This window comes from Aspergillus brunneoviolaceus, assembly GCF_003184695.1.
Source record: "Aspergillus brunneoviolaceus CBS 621.78 unplaced genomic scaffold BO95scaffold_29, whole genome shotgun sequence".
Taxonomy (NCBI): Eukaryota; Fungi; Ascomycota; class Eurotiomycetes; order Eurotiales; family Aspergillaceae; genus Aspergillus; species Aspergillus brunneoviolaceus.
The window spans coordinates 60,192-76,173 of NW_020290759.1; the positions used below are offsets into that span (position 1 = coordinate 60,192).

At 57.0% G+C, this 15,982-nt stretch overlaps 7 protein-coding genes across 7 annotated transcripts; 3 read left to right on the forward strand and 4 right to left on the reverse strand.

Annotated features, from left to right (window-relative positions):
- Positions 1–988: 988 nt before the first annotated feature.
- Positions 989–2,777, forward strand: BO95DRAFT_494951 (cytochrome P450; the record flags this gene model as incomplete). Its single annotated transcript, XM_025590806.1, has 3 exons — positions 989–1,231; positions 1,311–1,742; positions 2,013–2,777. Exons 1-3 carry the CDS (start codon positions 998–1,000, stop codon positions 2,775–2,777), a joined length of 1,431 nt encoding a protein of 476 aa, XP_025442824.1. The 5' UTR covers positions 989–997.
- Positions 2,778–2,891: 114 nt separating this feature from the next.
- On the reverse strand, positions 2,892–4,418 carry BO95DRAFT_442195 (RTA1 domain-containing protein). Its single transcript, XM_025586365.1, has 2 exons — positions 3,279–4,418; positions 2,892–3,218 (listed from the first exon to the last, which is right to left on the reverse strand). The coding sequence occupies exons 1-2, from the start codon at positions 3,955–3,957 to the stop codon at positions 2,941–2,943; spliced, it is 957 nt and encodes a 318-aa protein (XP_025442825.1). The 5' UTR covers positions 3,958–4,418; the 3' UTR covers positions 2,892–2,940.
- Positions 4,419–5,271: 853 nt separating this feature from the next.
- Positions 5,272–5,968, forward strand: BO95DRAFT_442196 (uncharacterized protein). Its single transcript, XM_025586366.1, has 2 exons — positions 5,272–5,596; positions 5,665–5,968. The coding sequence occupies exon 1, from the start codon at positions 5,334–5,336 to the stop codon at positions 5,583–5,585; it is 252 nt and encodes an 83-aa protein (XP_025442826.1). The 5' UTR covers positions 5,272–5,333; the 3' UTR covers positions 5,586–5,596; positions 5,665–5,968.
- Positions 5,969–6,024: 56 nt separating this feature from the next.
- On the reverse strand, positions 6,025–9,133 carry acoC (aconitase family protein; the record flags this gene model as incomplete). The annotated part of the gene is made up of 7 exons (XM_025590807.1): positions 6,025–6,435; positions 6,506–6,683; positions 6,742–7,109; positions 7,181–7,671; positions 7,756–8,147; positions 8,213–8,398; positions 8,510–9,133. The coding sequence occupies 7 exons, from the start codon at positions 9,131–9,133 to the stop codon at positions 6,050–6,052; spliced, it is 2,625 nt and encodes an 874-aa protein (XP_025442827.1). The 3' UTR covers positions 6,025–6,049.
- A 370-nt stretch (positions 9,134–9,503) lies between these two features.
- Positions 9,504–10,906, reverse strand: BO95DRAFT_361652 (3-isopropylmalate dehydrogenase; the record flags this gene model as incomplete). The annotated part of the gene is made up of 5 exons (XM_025582535.1): positions 9,504–9,733; positions 9,796–10,435; positions 10,521–10,616; positions 10,695–10,766; positions 10,832–10,906. The coding sequence occupies 5 exons, from the start codon at positions 10,904–10,906 to the stop codon at positions 9,504–9,506; spliced, it is 1,113 nt and encodes a 370-aa protein (XP_025442828.1).
- Positions 10,907–11,545: 639 nt separating this feature from the next.
- BO95DRAFT_361599 (aldolase) lies at positions 11,546–13,035 on the forward strand (the record flags this gene model as incomplete). The annotated part of the gene is made up of 2 exons (XM_025582530.1): positions 11,546–11,767; positions 11,857–13,035. Coding segments are annotated over 2 exons (1,401 nt in total), but the record flags the coding sequence as incomplete, so codon positions are not given.
- Positions 13,036–13,857: 822 nt separating this feature from the next.
- Positions 13,858–14,998, reverse strand: BO95DRAFT_452674 (isopenicillin N synthase family dioxygenase; the record flags this gene model as incomplete). The annotated part of the gene is made up of 3 exons (XM_025588164.1): positions 13,858–14,567; positions 14,596–14,764; positions 14,837–14,998. 3 exons carry the CDS (start codon positions 14,996–14,998, stop codon positions 13,858–13,860), a joined length of 1,041 nt encoding a protein of 346 aa, XP_025442830.1.
- Positions 14,999–15,982: the final 984 nt, after the last annotated feature.

Genomic DNA, 15,982 nt, shown 5'->3' on the forward strand with positions numbered 1-15,982 from the left:
TCTATGCTTGCTGCGAAACTGCCTTATGGTGGAGCTGGACCCGAACGCTTGAAGCCTCGACTTAGGGCCCATCTGGTCACGCCGCCACATGATGGAAGGCAACATGGTTCCCCACTTTTCATGTCTTCTTTTCTGTTTTGCTGCTATTTGGCTCTCCGTCCGACCCCTCTGCATTCACAGCCTATTTCAGCCTCACTATCTGGTTCTCTTCACTTGGCTGTGGCTGGAATGAGGGTGGATGGTTGCCTTAGTCAGCGACGGCTCTCGGATGTAGCCTGCGTTGCTCGTCGAGGGCTGAGTCATGCACCCTGCTGCACGTTATCAGGTCGCAATAAGCGGCGTAAAAGAAATCAGAGCAGTGACAAATGCTTGTCCTCTTAGGTTTGGGCCTTTTTCATTCTTCGATTCTTATCTTTCGTCTTTCATCTCTCACTTTTCCTTGCCTCTCCTGTCCATGAGTCGCTCGGAATGGCCTTTGGCGGGCGCGATAACTACCACCCGCCACTACAGGCCTCGTAGAACCAGACCATTTAAGGACCTGGTAAATAATTGTCAGTACCGAATCTGGTATATACCATCGTGGTAGTGTCTATGTCGTAGAAGACAGACCCCTTGTTTTGTTTCGGATGGTTTACATGAACCCGGAGTTGTAGTCAAGTTCAAAATATATATCCAAGTCGCCGCGTGAATTCACCATTGTCTGCTCACAGGAAACAATGGAATATACCACAGTAGCTTAATGATAAAATGCCTAGAACTCTTCGTGCATGGAATTCCAAGAACAAGACCGGTGGTCGAGCCGTCAGTTACTCTGGCAAGAACTACCCTGATGTTGCCAGCCCTTTTATCGCCTCGTGCTGATAATGCTCTGCATGGGACCTCTTCCCCCCACCCTCTCTCGAACCCTTAAAGTGTTCGTCGCAAAGACGACCGGCAAAACATATTGGATTCTCGCAACAATCAATTGACACAGGCTTCGTGTGCATGCTCCTACAGTATGCTGCCTGAACTACTCCTCGCGGGAGAACCGAGACTGTTGCTGCACGCAGCCATCGGCATCACCGTCGTCCTCCTTTTTCACCAACTGGTGCTGGCAGACTCACGCGAGCATCGTCAGTTCTGGAAGAAGCAGCCATGGGTAGGCGTTCGCGTCGAGTGGTTTTCCAGATTCCGGGCCTCGCTGCGCACCATCCGCGGCATCCGGCAGATGCTGGAGGAAGGCTATGAGAAGGTTGGTCGGTTCCCCCTCGCTCGACCTCTCTTTCACACCTTCCATCCCATCCCACTGACGTGCACAGTACTCCAAACAGGGCCGGGCGTTCGTGCTGCCCACCATTGCGGAGACACCCTGGGTCGTCCTGCCACCGAGCAGCATGCGCGAGCTGCTGGCCAAATCGGACCGAGAGCTGGACCATGAGATCATCCATGCCGATCAACTGCAGCACTACTACACCCAGGGCCCGCTGGGATGGCACGCGGTGCAGGTGCCACTGCAGTTCGACCTGGTGCGCCGGCAGCTGACGCGCCAGCTGCCGCTGGTGCTGCCCATCATGGCGGATGAGGTCGACCGCAGCTTCCGGCAGTACTGGGGCACGCGGCACACGGCGTCCACGGAGGTCAAGGTGAAGGTATTCGAGACATGCACGCAGATCGTCACCCGCGTGGCCAACCGCGTCTTCGCCGGCCCGGACATCTGCCGCAATGAGGCCTTCCTGCACCACTCGCGCCAGTATTCTGAGGGCGTTGGGCGCGCAGGCATCATCATCCGCCTATTGCCGCGGTGGCTGCGTCCGCTCCTCGCGCCGCTAATCACGTATCCCAATCGCAAGAACCTCCAGATCTGCGTGGACATATGTATGCCGGCAGTGCAGGATCGGCTGCAGAAGACCCTCGCGCAGGATCCCGCCTGGAAGGCACCGGTTTGTGGACATTCTCCTTCAACCCCCCCTCACTCGCAAGGAGTTTCTATCCCCCTCAAACATAGAATCCCTATGAATTGACCGCTTCTATAGGTTGACGGACTCCAATGGCTCCTCGAGGAGTGCGTGAAACGCGACGACCCGCGCGAGATCGACCCGCGGCTGATCACGCAGCGCCTGCTGATGCTGAATTTCGTGGCCATCGAAACCATGGCCATGTCCATCACCCACACAGTGATCGACCTGTACTCTGCCCCGGATTGCGCGACCTTCGTGGCGCAGCTCCGCGAGGAATGCGAGCGCGTCTGGCGCGAAGAGAACGCATCGCCCCAGCCACAGCCTCAGCAACACCCCCAGCCAGACCAATGGACCAAAGCCGGCCTGGACCGACTGGTGCGCGTGGACTCGACGATCCGGGAATCGATGCGCGTCTCAGACCTCTCGTACATCGCGGTGCCGCGCATGGTGGCGCCAGCCGCGGGAGTGGACTTCGACCAGGGGCTGTTGCATCTCCCGCGGGGCGTGCGCGTGTGTGTGCCGGCGCATGCCATCCACCGCGACCCGCTCAACTACGCCGATCCATTGACCTTCCATCCCTTTCGATTTAGTGATTCGGAGGAGAATCGCAAAAAAGCGCTGTCGATCGCGACGACGACCGATGCTTTCTTGGTGTTTGGGCACGGGCGGCATGCCTGCCCGGGACGGTTCTTCGCGGCCCAGACGATGAAGCTCATGCTGGCGTATCTGGTGCGGCACTACGAGGTGGAGCCGATCGATCAGGGGCCGGAGAAGGAGGTGCAGGTTGGCACGGCGAGGCCGAGTGCACAGCTCTGTCTGCGTGTGCGTCGGCGGGACTGATGGCTGATGGCTGAGGTGCGGAGTGGAGGGTTTGTGGGAGGTCTTGGGAGAGAATTCTACGATAGAGGACATAGAGTTACAGACGCGGTGGTGTCTTGAGACATCATTAAATCCATCATTTTCAAACCTTCCTAGCACAATCCACCAAACTAAAGAGAAGGGACTATACACCCGAGCGCTGTATCATCTCTATCTGACTGGAGCGACTCTCGACCTGATGCAACTTCAGCTGCTGCTGCGCGGAGGCATTCCAGCGCTCACGCGAAAAGACCAGTCCGGGATGAAGCGCCGTCATGGCGCCGCAGGCCAGGATCATCATCACACCTTCGAGGATCATGAACGCTACCTGGTCGTTTGCGAGGGCGCTCCCGAATCCCCCCTTCAGTTCGGCGACGCGGAAACACGAGCGAATGAAGATGGTTGTGGTTGCGACGACCAGACCTGCAAGAAGCTTAGTTGGTGGCTAGGTGTATGGGAGAGGAGCAGGGCAAGCAAACGAACCGATCAGAAACCCCCTCCATTTCCAGCCAGCGTGCCAGTCCACGGGCAGCAGCGAGGCTGACCCCTGGCCCTGGTGCCGGCGCAGTCGGAGAGCGAAGTCGCCTGCCAACGCCATGAAGGCTACCAACGAGACGACCTGGCACGCCAACCCGGCGATCATGATGTCGATGCCGAGGTCTCTGAGGCTGGTGTTGTTTGTGCCGGCGGTGGAGGTGATGGCGCCCCCCGCAGACTGCAGGATCAGACACACGAGATCGCAGGCGATGAAGACCTTCGAGTACGTGGCGGGCGCGAGGCGCGAGCACCGGGCGTCGTACTCGATCACCACGCGGCCGAAGCACAGGTAGATTGCGGCGCAGATGAAGGCGGGCGCTAGGGTGAGGCAGATCAGGTACTGCAGGAAGGCGTTGAAGGAAAAGGGGTCGTCGTGCAGGCCGATGCGCCCCGCATAGCCAATGATCTCCAGCAGCAGCCCCCCCATCACCGCCACCAGGTAGCTGGTGGTGCGGTGCCACACCCCCAAGAACAGATGAATCACTGCTGCCACGCAGAAGAGCGCCAGGAAGAGCGCGTTCCCGGCCAGCGAGGGGATGTAGTGGATCATGGCATAGTCGAGACTGCATGTCTGGAGGGTGCACACAAAGGTGCTGGTATCGGTCGTGGTGCTGTTTGTCGACATGGTGTTCACTGTGGACTGTAGATCGAGCGTGGCTTAGGGCAAAGCGAGTGGCGTGAAAAGGAGAGGTCGTGAAACGAGTGAATGACGCTGAAGCGTGTAGTACAATGAAAGTGCTTCTTTGGGAGAAAAGAGAGAATGACCGACTGACTGAAGGATAGTGATGAGTAGGAGGAGAGTGGGAACCAGTTCTAACAAACAGAAGACCAGAAAAGAAGAGAAAGATGGTTATAGGTCGACCTGATGGAGAAGAGAGAGGTTCGCCAGGCTCGTCAGGGGCACCCCATGTGCAATCGTGCCCTAACTCCAACCCACCAATCCACCCACTGGCCGGATCGCCAGCCCAGGTACCCCCGTCGCGGAATTCACTCAACGACGAATCATAGTGGAATAAATATATGCTATGTAGATCGAGATTCAACTGTGCCTCTACCGTTGGAAACTCAAGACCGGATCTAAAAGAGTGCCGAGGAGAGTGTGGAGGAGTGAGCGTCGGAGCGGCGGCGCGTGGCGCGCGCTACGGAGTCAGAGCGTGACACTGAATGACAGCCTAAAATCCTCGCCTCACTACTCCGGACTTAGTCTAGGCTCGTCGCGTCGTTCGGTCTAGAATGTTGAGTGGTTTGGACCTGTCAGCCTTGTCTTGGATTTGGTCGATGAGACCACCGCCCCCACCTCTTCTTCTTCTCCTACCCCCCTTCTTTCTCTTCTCCAGCTGTCTAGATGCTCGCTGTCATTGTGAATAACTCCCCGTTATCGTAGATAGAGTGTCTAGATGCTTGAGATACCCGACCCACTTCGCTCTGCACGTGTCATAAAATTCTCTGATTGCAAAGACAAGCGTAGCGGCTCTACTGCGTCCCAGGACATAGGAACACAAGCGAGGAGACAAATTCTGTCAAGGTCAGCCAATGTTTCATGACTCGACGCACCCGTTGCGAGCAAGATGAGGAAGAGAACGGCCGGATGCAGGGCCTATGAATAGCACTTACCTGCCACTCAGTAAACAATGCCGAGAAACGAGCCAGGGGTATCTGCAGCATTTGATTGGCCGGTTCGCTAATGACGTCACGGTCGCTGATGAGAAGAAAATCTCCCCAATCACAACCCCGCACGCAGCAAAACCAAGCCCTGACATGCATATCGCCGCAGAAGTCGTATATGCATCAGTAGGTTTGCAGACCCGATGGCAACCAATGGGGAAAGACTGTCCTCGCGATGAAATTAGATTTGTACATGGGACGCAGAATCATAGGCATGGGAATATATCATATCAAAGGAGCGTGTGTCCGGCTAACCCCCGCCACATCCGTTCGGCAGGTCCAAAGCTCTCTCCCACACTACACGACCACACTGGCAGAGTGTAGCAGAAATTCAGAATGGGGTGGAATCCGTCACACGAGTTGATTGTCTTTCTCGTCATCTGCGGATGTGTGGTGTTTGTCTTCATAGGATACGCCTTGGCTCGACTGTACGGAGGCGACAGCTTCGACGGGCCTGGGTTGCCGGGGATGACCCCGGAGCAGGCCTCATACATGCGAGAGGTCCGACTGCGGAACCGGGAGGATATGTTCCATGCTCTGCAGGGCATGGAGAAGGGACATCGGGGGATGGGGGTAAGGGACGTCTAGAGTTCTCCAAGGTATCAAGCCCCGGTCTCATTGTGCGACACCCACCGAGCAGATCTCGCTGATGAATGACTACCAACAGATAGAACGAGACCTTGTCTCATCGCACCGAACACGATATCGCAGGACGATTACGAACATTACGAGCACGAATTATACCGAGGTCCTCTCTTTGCTTCATATGAAACGATTACTTGAGTTACGATGACGGATTGGAATTGAAGATGTGGAGACTGAGTCGGTTCACAACGCACATTCTCGTTGGGTCGGGTTTTTATTGGCGTCTATTGATATGTACGGAACAAATTGGCATTGATTAAATGTTGCACGCAGCCAGGGATTGGTTTTGGCTTCAGATACCTCAAATCTACACGGATGCTACCTCGCTCACAGCTTCCATTGTTGTCGACATGGCGAATAATAGATTGAGATACCGAGCTAAGGAACAGAGACAGGAAAGATCGACTTCACCATGCCAGCACCTCCTGATTGCCTCTCTTTTCAGCCTGACGGCGTCCAAGATGCATCTCGGCCAGCGCAGAGGCTGGCACTGTCTCCGACCCAGTGTCGTTGCAGAGCGACTGGAAAACAGTCTTGCCAAACATCTTGTACGCCGCCGCCAGCCCTTGTCGCTGAATCAAGGCCAGTTCCATCTCGTCCAACACAAACGGGTACGATCGGTCACTCAGGGTGACCTGTCGACGGGGCAGGTCAATCTCAATCGCCACCCCGGTCTGAGCCGCCGCGTAGAAGTCGTCGTCGGTGATGGTGAGGCCGAGGAGGCCGATGGTGGGCTGGTTGCGTCCATAGATGAAGGAGAACGATCGTGCAATCACACATTTCACCCCGAGACCTGCAACATCACATCCGTTAGAGCCACTGCCTTCTGTTTCCCTCTACTCCATCGATCTCGCAAGACGTACCTTTCAACGCTCGTGGCGCCTCTTCTCGCGACGAACCACAGCCAAACGCTTTCCCGGCGACGACGACATCCAGACCAGCGCGAACCTGGTCGCGAAACTCGGGGTGAGTCAGCTCCAAGCAATGACTCCCGAGCAGGACGTCGGTCGGACTCTCCAGAATGAATGCTGCAGGGATGATCTTGTCCACGCTCCGTTAGCCATAGCCTTTTCGTCCACTCGCGCAAACGCGAACCTACCGCGTCAGTATCTACGAAATCCCCCAACCTCGAGACCCCGCTGCGTATGACTTGCGCTGGTGCGCTGTGCGGCTTCTCTTGTTCCAGCCCTGAGATGGACGTCGTTGTCGACGGAGTAGTAGTCTTGCGAACGGACAAGTAAGGCTCGACCACGGGGGGCATCGGGGGTGAGACGACTGGGTTTGTGCTGGCCTTGAGACGCTCGCGCAATTTCCCCCGCGGCTCAGCCTTCATGCGTCGACAGCTGGCAAGTAGGGTCTGATACCTCTCGACCGACACCTGACGCAGGAGAGGACGAGGGTCGGTCAACTGCATGCTGAAGGACGAGGCCGCAACGACAGCAGCGGAGCAAATATGGCCGGTAGATCCTGAAAGGAAAGGTCAGATCAGACTTGATCAGCTTGTTTCCTTCTCCTTGTCCCGAGAGACGAAGACGCACCTGGACCCATTCGGTTCTTGAAATTACGGTTCTGCGACGACAGCCAATTCTCGCCCGACCCCGCGCGGTCAGCCCCCATCCCCAGGCACAGACTGCAGCTCACGGCGGGCAGTATAAACCCAGCCTGGGCATAGATATCCAACAGCCCCAAAGCGCGCAGGTTGCTCACGATCGGTAGACTGCCGGGAACCACCATCCGTTTCCCGCGGGCTAGCGGCAGCCCCTTCTGCAGGCCTGCTTCCATGACCAAGGCGCCCAGAATTAGATCTTCCTCGGTGGTAGTGCACGCGCCGATGAAGCAGCCCTCGAAGCGCATGTCGAGCTTCTCCGTCACGGGCACGACGTTGTCCGGGGACGGGTAGAGGGCAATGAAGGATTCGACCTCCTCCAGATTGATCCGGAAGGTTGCAGCATAAGAAGCATCAGCGTCCGGTTGGAAGTACAGCGACTGTGTTCTGTAGCGGGCCTGGGGCCGATCCGAGATGAATTGGCTGGTGACCTCGTCCGGGACGAAGAGGCCCGTAATGGCACCGAGTTCCTATGATTTCCGTCTCTTTGCGTTAGTCACTGGACACGCACACAGAGCTAGATACCCAGAAGACCTTACGGTGCACATGTTACAGATGGCGAACCGAGCGTCGCAGGACAGATAGCGCGCCCCCGGCCCCCCGAACTCCACAATCCGATCCGCGGCATGGGTGTTGCGCTTGAGGGTTTTCAATATGTAGAGGATCACGTCCTTGCCCCGGATATACCACGCCGGTGCGCCCACGAACTCCACGCGGATCGACTCCGGGGTCTTGATCCAGGTCTCCCCGGTGGCCAGCGCCGCCATCACATCCGCCGCACCGAGTCCGATAGCGAGGGAACTGACGGCGCCTGCAGAACAGGTGTGTGAGTCTGAGCCCAGGACGAGCATTCCCGGCTCGGCTCGCTCGCGCACAAATTCCGTATGCAGGATCGTAAACTAAAGACAGGAGGGTTGCCGTCAGCCACGCCACGATCCTCAGGCAGAGCAGACAGGCAGCAAACATTTGAGCCTTGGTTCTCCGTCATCTTGAACCTCGTCTTCGCATCGTGCATGCCATCAATCAATTCCCGGACCCGCGGTTGGTGGTACGTCCGGGGATCCACCGTGTGATCGCCCGCCAGCCAGAACCGGTCATTTCGCCAAACCGTCGGCTCTTCCCCGATGCTGGTCATACTGTGTTTCATGCCCTAGAGGATTGTGGGTTTTGGCCGGATCAGCTGCTCTGCGAACTGCCGATCTTCACTTGACCCTGTGAGGATAGGGCTCGGGGTAGGGGAGAGGATAAAGAAGCAACCTACCACCCATGATAGCTCACTGGCAATGATCCAGTCGACCGTGACACGGATAAAGTCACCCCCTCTCAAGCCTTCGGCTGACGGCAGCGAGAAGGCGTGGTGCGCCAGGATCTTTTCCGCCAGCGTCATGGGTCGCGTGGACGAGGCTTTGACGGACAGGGGAGAGGGCAGACCTCGGGCCCTTTCGGCGGAGTTCAGCGATTCCAGCCAGGCCTCTAGAAGGCCCTGCAGCCCCTGTCGCTGTGTCTGATTGAGCGACCAGTCGACAACTGGGAAATCGGGGAATCCCAACCCCCCGCGCTCGGTCTCGGTGTGGCACAGGTCGAGGACATACCGTAGGGTCGATGCGTCTGCAGAACGGCCGCGGGCGTCGAGCTCGACGGCGAGATGGGTGAAAAAGTCATCAGGAGTGGAGATAATCAAAATATCGGAGTCAAGAGGGATGGTCGGTGGTTGGCAAGTCAGGTACCAGAGGGTCGAGCCGGGCTGTCGTTCTTGAATGCTGCATTCCTCTAGTTGAATCCCACGGGTGTCGGCCAGAAGCTTTACCACCGCGCGCACGAAGCCCCGTCCGTCTTCGGGCAGACTTTGATCTTGTAAGCTCAACCTAAGTCCTGGAGTAGACATTGTGTGATTGTGCGAGATTCGATAATACTTAGTAGCTTTGCGGGGCGGGGCTTGGGCTTTTCATATACGCGGTGGAGGAGGGGTTGGCGTCAAGGAATTACCCACTTTGCTTACATTTACAAGAGATGTAGTCGCACAGATTCTCTTTGGTTGGTTTAATTCCAGTCTTCTATTAGGTTTTAGAAGCTAAGATGATTGTGATGCTGGTTGTTCCACTCAACCCTATTTTGGACATGCTGCGTGTGTGGCAGGATGGCTACGACCACTCTTGCTTCTGGTCCCGAACAAGCGGCATACTTTCAATTCTGTGATGGATATATGGATAGATCTGCCGCAAGTACAGAGAGAGGCATGGCACAATCGACTCGCCTCACGCATGATCCTCCAAATACGCCACGACTGCGTCGCCGAACTCCGCCGTAGAGGCCGTGCCACCGACATCTCTTGTCCGGCACCCCCGTTCAATGACCTCCTTAACGGCCGTTTCGACAGCTGTAGCTGCATCCGGCATCTCAAGCGAGTAGCGGAGCATCATGGCGACCGACAGGATCATCCCCGTCGGGTTAATGATACCTTTACCCGCAATGTCGGGGGCGGATCCTGAGCCGCATAACTGACATCAGCGGAACAGAGCCTGTCGCATACAAGAGGAGGACCCTTACCGTGAACAGGCTCGTAGATGCCGCGCACTCCATCGCCCTTATCAGGGTCAGGAATCGCACAGAGGCTCGCACTAGGAAGCAGCCCCAAACTGCCGGGGATGGCGCTGGCTTCGTCGCTCACAATGTCACCGAACATGTTACTCGTCAGAACGACGCCATTCAGCGTCGTCGGCCGGCACGCCAGGGTCATGGCCGCCGTATCGATGAGCATATGCCGCAGAGTCAGGTCGGGGAACTCGGTGCGGATGGTCTGCTCCACGACGCCGCGCCAGAGTCGGCCACAGGCAGCCAGCAGGTTGGCCTTGTCCAGGCTCGTGATGGGCAAAGGGGGATCTGTCGCGCGGGCCAGTCGGGCAGCCAGTCGTGTGACACGCTCGATGGCGTGCCGGTCATAGTGGTCGAGGTCCGAGGCCACGTTGAAGGTCCCGTCATGCTCCTGACGATCCCCGTAGTAGATGCCGCCGCTGAGCTCGCGGACGATGAGGAGATCCGCGCCCCGGCACACGCGCTCCTTCAGACTGGACGACTCGATCAAGACGGGCGCAATGAAGTTGATTGGTCGCAGGTTGCCAAACGCGTCCATGGCTTTGCGCAGTCTGCCTAAGCCGGATTCGACGGGGATCGGACTCCCTTGCCACGCCTGTGGAAAGGGTCCTATCGCGTCAGTGTCAGGCGTCCTTCCTATGGATTCCTTTCGCGTCGATGATGGGACCTCTCTCACATACCGGACCACCCACAGCCCCTAGAAGAACCGCCGATGCGCTCTGTGCATCTTGCAGGGCCTCTTCGGTTACAGGCGTGCCATACGCATCAAAGGCCGCCTATTCCATCTCCGCAACGTGACTCGTTAGTGGTGACATTCTCACTCACCGTAAGGGTGGAGTAGGAGGCAAACATACTCCGCCGAGAACATGATGTTTAAGGTTCAGTGTGACCCTCGTCTGGTATTGCCTTTGGATCTCTCCTAGAACCTGAGGTATCTCACTATCAGTCCTGTCGCCTCGCGGACAGACCACTGGTTCCGGGGGCAATGTACCTTCAGGCCTTCAGCCATCACCTCGGGACCTCCGTAGTCGCCTGGGAACACCACGATATCATGTGTTTTGACCATTGTCACGGGAGTAACTGGGACTACTGGTGAGATGTAAGAGCAATTGTGTGCGGTGCCGCTGAAGACGCAAAAGCAGTAAAAAGCGATGTTTATCAAGTAGACGTGTGACGGGGAAGAATGCTCATTAGGGCTTCTCAGACATTGTCTCCGCCGGTCGACGATCGCGGCAAGGCTCATTCGCGATCGGCCGGTCACAGTTTGGCAAAAAGATAAATACTGTTCCGGTCTACAACAATAAGTAGTAGTCCAATGGGACAGTGGCTGCCAGTCCACTATACATAACTGGCCTGGATGTGCTTACCGATGAGTCAAGCAGAATAGCTGGTGGTGTAGCCTACAGCGGGAAATGCACCCCTGACTAAGCAAGATGTCTTCAAATGAAGTACTCAACCCAACACAGAAATAAATGAACATAGGGTCAGATGAGATGATTAGTACCGTTCATATGGCACCTCATCTACTCGGGACCCCTTTGAACCTTTTATCACACGTGGTGGGGGAAGACAGCCACGATGACTGGCGCTTGGTAAGCCCTAGCCCGGTTCTGCAGTGCCTCGCTCCCAGGCCATGTGCAAAGAAAAGAACCGCGATCCCCACCCCATAGAAGAAAAGAATGTAACCAGTTTGGCAGCGACCCAGATGTCCAGCCGGTCAAAGCTAAGGCCAACGCAGCCAACGCAGAACCCCCAAATGTCGACAACCTGTGCGGGCGGCCAAAGCCTACAGAGCAAGTATGGCGGCCGGGATCCTCCCCACGTCCACCTCCCTGACCGACAATGGCCATCCAGGAAGTTGACCAAGTCCCCCATTTGGCTATCAACCGATCTTCGAGATGGCAATCAAGCTCTTCCCAACCCCATGGTGCGCACGAAACCCAGATTCCCCGTCTAAGGAAGAGGTTTTAGGAAGCGGACGAAAGCTAATCCGCCATGCCATGACCATGCATATAGACAATCCAGCAGAAATGGCAGATGTTCCGCCTTCTGGTCGCCATCGGGTTCAAGGAGATCGAGGTTTCCTTCCCCTGTGCCTCGGACACCGAGTTCAACTTCACGCGGGAGCTCGTGGAGACCCCCGGGGCGGTGCCGCCAGATGTCAGTCTGGAAGTGATGACTCCCTGCCGGAAGGAGACGCTCAAGCGCGCGGTCGAGAGCCTCAAGGGGGCCAAGAAGGCCATTCTCTTCACCTACCTCGCGACCAGCGACAACTACTGCGAGACCATCCTGCAGCAGCCGGCGGAGACGGAGTGGTTGGCGCGGGTGACGGAGTGCATCGAGTACGCGCGGTCGATCACGAAAGACGACCCGGAGGCGCAGGGCACGCAGTGGACGCTGGGGTTCGGCTTCGAGGACTTTGCGAATGCGCGCCCCGAGGCGGCCCTCCGTCTGGCGGCGACGATCCAGGCGGCGTGGAAACCCACCCCCGAGCAGCCCGTCATCTTAGGGCTCGCCTCCAGCGTCGAGGCCACCACCGTCAACGTCTTCGCCGACCAGGTCGAATACTTCTCGCGGCACCTCCGGGACCGCGACACGGTCTGCATCTCGATCCACACGCACAATGACCGCGGGGGCGCCGTCGCCGCCGCCGAGCTCGCGTGTCTGGCTGGTGGGGATCGTGTCGAAGGGTGTCTGTTTGGCAACGGCGAGCGCGCCGGCAACCTCGATCTCGTGACGGCGGCCATGAACTACTTCACGCAGGGCATCGAGACGGGCCTGGACCTGTCGGACCTGCCGGCCATCCGGCGCGTGTACGAGGAGGTCACGCAGCTGCCCGTCCACCCGCGCACCCCGTACTCCGGCGACTACTACTTCCGAGCCTTCTCCGGGGCCCATCAGGATGCCATCCGCAAGGGGTTGAGCAGGCGCGCCGCCAACCCGTCGCGGAGTGCGTGGCGGGTGCCGTACTTGCCCCTCGACCCGGCCGATCTGGGCATCTCTTTCGACGGCGTGATCGGCGTGAACAGCCAGAGCGGCAAAGGGGGCGTGGCCTGGCTCATCCAGCAGGGACTCGGCTTGAGCCTGCCCGGCGAGTTGGCAGCGCATTTCAGTCGTATCGTCAAGACACAGTCCGTTGCATGGGAACGAGGTCTGGCTGCCGAGGAGGTCTGCGCGCTGTTTCTAGAATCCTACGACCACGACGCCTCCTACCGTGCACGCATCCTTGGACAACAGCAACAGGGCTTCGGCGTGCTGTTCCAGCATCCCGCCTGCCCGCACGAGCTGGAGGATAGCTCGGACGAGGCGAGTCGGATTGCAACCCTCATGTCTCAGGCTCTGCAGCTGCCCTTCCGGTGCCAGATGGCCGCCTTCCACCCCCTTCCCGACGAGCGGCAGCAGGGCTTGCTGGTCACATTCGCACACTGCGTTGTTGGAGATGGTCCCGAGAGTTCTTGGGGTGTTGGGGTGGGTGTAGGTAAAGATGAGGCCATTTATGCGACACTTCTATCCATGATCCAGGTTAGACACTCCCACCTGATCTGGTACTACTTCCGTGGGTCTGATTATGCTAATGCTCCAGTTACACAGAATCGATCTGTGCGCGTTACCGATCAGCCTTGGGCAAACCTGGATGTGAAGAGCACCGTGGAACACAGTGAAAGAATCTCCAATACCGACCTTGGTCACAGTCGATTCCGAGAAATCATCATTGGTTGAGGAGAGCTGGGGTGAAGGGGTTCTATTTCTAGAGGCAACCATATATTTTCAGTATTCATGTTTCAGATTCCATTCGCGCGGTATTCTTGAATCTGATATGACCCCATATAGTGTGCTACAAGTCCCTGTTGTCAAGCTACAGCCGACATGATAATGTAGAGCCCTTTATAGAAACCGGAATGGACGGGAAAATGAACAATACTATCATAAAACACAAACTCGAAAAATTCACTATCGCACCACTACACTTGCGCTGTACTCCTCCTAACTACCCTGCTACCGGATTCCAACAAAGCCTCAGCCATAAGTGCGAACCAGTTTCTGCTGCATATATTCCAGCGCAGTCAGATGATCATTGTACGCCGACTTGATGCCGGGCCGCACGAACGCCGGCAGGGTGTCGACCAGCACCTCACGATCCGGTTTCCCAAAGTAAGCCACCGAGTACCGAGGGGCCAGCATCGCGGTGGAGTGCACATCAGTCCCCTGAGGCAGACAGACGCGATGGTTGGCCGAGCGCAACTGCTTGTTGGTCCAGCGCTGCAGACAGTCGCCGACGTTGATGATCACCTCGTACACGTTCTCCGACTCGACGGGGATGAAGCTGCCCAGCTGGCGCTGATCCTCGACCTGCAACCCGCCCACCGAGTCCTGCAGGAGCAGGGTCAACGTCCCGAAGTCGGAGTGCTCGCCGATGCGCTTGCCGGACCCCATCGACCGCGCCGGAATAGCCGGGTAGTGCAGCAGGCGCAGCTCGCTAGTGTTGCTCTGGTGTTTGGCGATGAGATGGTCGGCGGGCAGCCGGAGGCCGGCGGTGATGGCGCGCACGAGGTGGCCGTGCAGCTCGTGGAAGTCGTCGTAGATCCCCTCCATAAAGGGGCGGAAGCCGGGGAGGTCGGTCTCGTCGACCCAACGGTTGGGGAAGAGCTCGTCGGTGGCAGCGCCTTGGTCGAAGGATTCCTGGAATAGCGGGCTGTTAGCGATGTGCCTTGACCCCGGGGGTGGACCTTGCAGTGGCTAGCTAATAACTCTTACACACCCGATATTCCTGGTAACTGTCCGTCTGCTGCTCGCCTTGCTCGAACTTGGAGATCTGCCACACGCTCTCTTGGCCAATGGCACTCCAGCCTCGATGGGGGTTCGGCGCGGCCGGGTGCGCTGCCTTCACTTTGATGTCATCTGGGAGATCAAAGAATCGCTTGTTCTGTGCGTCGTCATTGCAATTAGCCCGCACATCTCGCACAGGCTAGCTTCGACGCCATATCGGATGACTCACGAATTCGAACAATTGGTCAATCTTCTCTTTTGGAAGTGACGAGTGGCGAATCTTAGCAAATCCATAGACACAGAGCGCTTCACAGAGTTCATCGCAGAATTGTTGTCGCTCTTGCGCATCGTCGCTGCGATAGCGGCGGAAGTCTAATGATTTGATGGCCATGGCTGGTGTACGGCGATTTGATGGGACCGAGCTTAGGGTCTTCGTCCGGATGTGTTCAAGACAAATGAGAATGAGTGTTGTATAATAGAGCTACGGACCCCGTAGCGGATGAGTCGCGGATCACTATATATGCTTCTGTGGGGTCCCCAGCCCTCCGTCGCCCACTGGCTTCGTCTGATGGAGGTCAGACATGATTGCTGGGCCCAGTGGGCGCATCCCGGAAGTGGCTGTACCGTAGTATCCCCAGACAGCCACGGCACGGTTCATGAAGCCGGCAAGGCTGAGGGCATGCTCTGCATCTCCCACGTTGCGCCCCCACACAGGATCCTGAAGGGATTGCACTCCGATGCCGGCGCAGCTGCCGGCGCCGTTCTCAGGATTCACAGAGCCTTAGGGATAAGTCAAGTTGCAACCAGGAGTCCTTTTCCTGTTCAGACCTGGTTACTGTGTGTAGAGACCCAGAGTGCGGTACCCAAATGTCACGTATAGACATACCGGAAAGGCGAGGTTCTTGGATCTTTCATGAAGATTTATGCAACCACGGCCGATGCTACTTCCGCAGCATACATCGTGAATATCTATGTACTCAGCGTTGTAATCAAATACCTTCTCTCGTTCTCGACGAATTGAGATCACATTCTTTGTCCTACCCCGATATGGAATCAGACGTTCTGTCCTTCAAAATGCCAGTCCTTCACAACATCATCCGTGGAATAAAATCTGATGCGGATATTCCCAATAGGGCTATAGTCTCAATCAATAAATCTTTGAACCACGAAGAGCCGGAGTCGCTCACACAATAAGATCAATGTTGACACCGCAGTCATCTCTTGCAAAAGTCTCGAGCGCGCGCCAAGGAGAAGGTGAGTCTCGCTCAACATTCGATCCCCGTTTTACTGAGCGAACACGGATCGCGAAGAAAAGCCGTTCCCCTGATCTTAGAAGTCACTACGTATAACGGCTCCAGATCACGCGGATCTAGTG